The 2500-nt window shown below is 36.7% G+C and overlaps 1 protein-coding gene across 2 annotated transcripts in view; it reads left to right on the top strand.

The window, feature by feature from the left end:
- The window catches only part of npr1b (natriuretic peptide receptor 1b), a 56039-nt gene that overhangs the window by 40895 nt on the left and 12644 nt on the right, over positions 1 to 2500 (top strand). For both annotated transcript variants that reach the window (XM_034554455.1, XM_034554454.1), the window contains one exon: positions 1777 to 1871. In XM_034554455.1, the coding sequence (XP_034410346.1) occupies positions 1777 to 1871 (95 nt within the window). The remainder of the gene's footprint in view (positions 1 to 1776; positions 1872 to 2500) is intronic.

Below are 2500 nucleotides of genomic sequence, written 5' to 3'. Positions count from 1 at the left end.
TGGTTTTACACTTGAAATGTTGTTGATGTGTGAATGTATGTTATTAATTCAATTCAATTCAGTTTATTTTAGAGCAACATTAGAGCAACAGAGGAGGATTTAGAGCGCGACCTGCAGCCAGGAGGCCGCATGTGAAGCTTCACTCACTTGCTTTTGAGTGGTCGGCCATCTTGGTTTCAGGCATCACCTTCTCATAGACTTCTATTCAAAGAACGCATGTTTCAGAACCAGCTTCCTCTGCTCTCTGTCCTCAAAGTGCAGCTGGGAAACATTGTTCTGTTCTTGTTATTACCCATGAAACACGTATGAATGTATGTTCTTACACATGAAACATGTGTGAATGTATGTTATTACACATGAAACATGTGTGAATCTATGTTATTACACATGAAACATGTGTGAATCTATGTTATTACACATGAAACATGTGTGAATGTAAGTTATTACACATGAAACATGTGTGAATGTATGTTCTTACACATGAAACACGTGTGAATCTATGTTATTACACATCAAACACATGTGAATGTAGGTTATTACACATGAAACACGTGTGAATGTATGTTATTACACATGAAACACGTGTGAATGTATGTTATTACACATGAAACATGTGTGAATGTATGTTATTACACATGAAACACATGTGAATGTATGTTATTACACATGAAACATGTGTGAATGTATGTTTTTACACATGAAACACATGTGAATGTAGGTTATTACACATGAAACACATGTGAATGTAGGTTATTACACATGAAACATATGTGAATGTAGGTTATTACACATGAAACATGTGTGAATGTATGTTATTACACATCAAACACATGTGAATGTATGTTATTACATATGAAACACATGTGAATGTATGTTATTACACATGAAACACATATGAATGTAGGTTATTACACATGAAACATATGTGAATGTAGGTTATTACACATGAAACACATGTGAATGTAGGTTATTACACATGAAACACATGTGAATGTAGGTTATTACACATGAAACATGTGTGAATGTATGTTATTACACATCAAACACATGTGAATGTATGTTATTACATATGAAACACATGTGAATGTATGTTATTACACATGAAACACATATGAATGTAGGTTATTACACATGAAACATATGTGAATGTAGGTTATTACACATGAAACACATGTGAATGTAGGTTATTACACATGAAACACATGTGAATGTAGGTTATTACACATGAAACACATGTGAATGTAGGTTATTACACATGAAACATATGTGAATGTAGGTTATTACACATGATTTCACATTCACTTCAATTTTGCAAATTTGTTCATATTTTAATACTTTGTTACTAAATTCCTGTTGGTGTCTCATACACATATGTTCACAGTGTAATTCAATCAGAGATAACAGTTATATTCAATGCATAACAATAACCTGTACAATATACACATGAATGAACAATATGAAACAAGCGATTTGAATGAACTTTGAGCAGATTATTACCTCAGAGAGTTCAGAGAACAACTTTTTATGAGTAATAGAGACATTCTTTGTTACGCCAATAACACCCTGAACAAGGCCAACCCACCTCGTCATGGTTTATCTGGTGTTAACTAGTCTGTAGCAATATACAATAAACATCAAACTGGGGACAGTTTAATTATACAGTGAAAACAATTCAGTGAAATTAATCATTTCTTGTTTTTCATGGTGCTTTTTAAAAACCACAGACAGATATGCAGCGATGAATGAACATTGAAACCGTCTTCTCGCCTCCTCCAGGTGTCACCGGACTCGTTCACCTGGACGAGAACGGAGACCGAGAGACGGACTTCGCTCTGTGGGACATGACCGACACCAACAGCAGCGCCTTCCAGGTCAACGCCACTATTATTATTCATATTTATTCAGAAGCTAGTGAGCATCAACCACACGTTATCCTCCCCTACTTCCATCACACCTGTGCAGGACGTGACACACCAAATGAGACTTAAAGGTTCTTTTAACGTTCTGCACAGTCCTGATCACAATGCATGCTGGGTAGACCTCTGTCTGACTTGAATTCGCCTTTCTCTGACGTCACTCACCCAACGCTGACCTCACGAGAGCGAGGCGGCCGCAGATTTTAGAGCCAGGCCCAGTGCATGATGGGAAACGCCTGGCTGTGGCTACCTCAGGGAGCTGATTGGCTCTCAGATTCGACATTAAAAAACACCTTTTTCTGTGTAGTTGTAATACTTAGTGCTTGATTGTTGGCTGTTAGCCTCCTCAGGTTTAATCTAAAGACACTTCTAGTGGGGTTACAATAATAATAATTTATTTATATAAACCATCAAAACGAGTATTTCACATAAAAATAACAAAATATGCGGAAACACACATGAATGAATCTGAAAAACAAGGTCTATAAACTACAAGTAGCCTACAGATCTGACAGGAAGTCACTGTTTCTGTGACTTCCTGTTTATTCTTTGAGGGCAGCTGTTTAGGCTCCGCCCCCTGATGA

This window comes from Cyclopterus lumpus, chromosome 16 (assembly GCF_009769545.1).
Source record: "Cyclopterus lumpus isolate fCycLum1 chromosome 16, fCycLum1.pri, whole genome shotgun sequence".
In the NCBI taxonomy this organism is placed as follows: Eukaryota; Metazoa; Chordata; class Actinopteri; order Perciformes; family Cyclopteridae; genus Cyclopterus; species Cyclopterus lumpus.
This window is presented reverse-complemented; position numbering and strand designations above follow the sequence as displayed.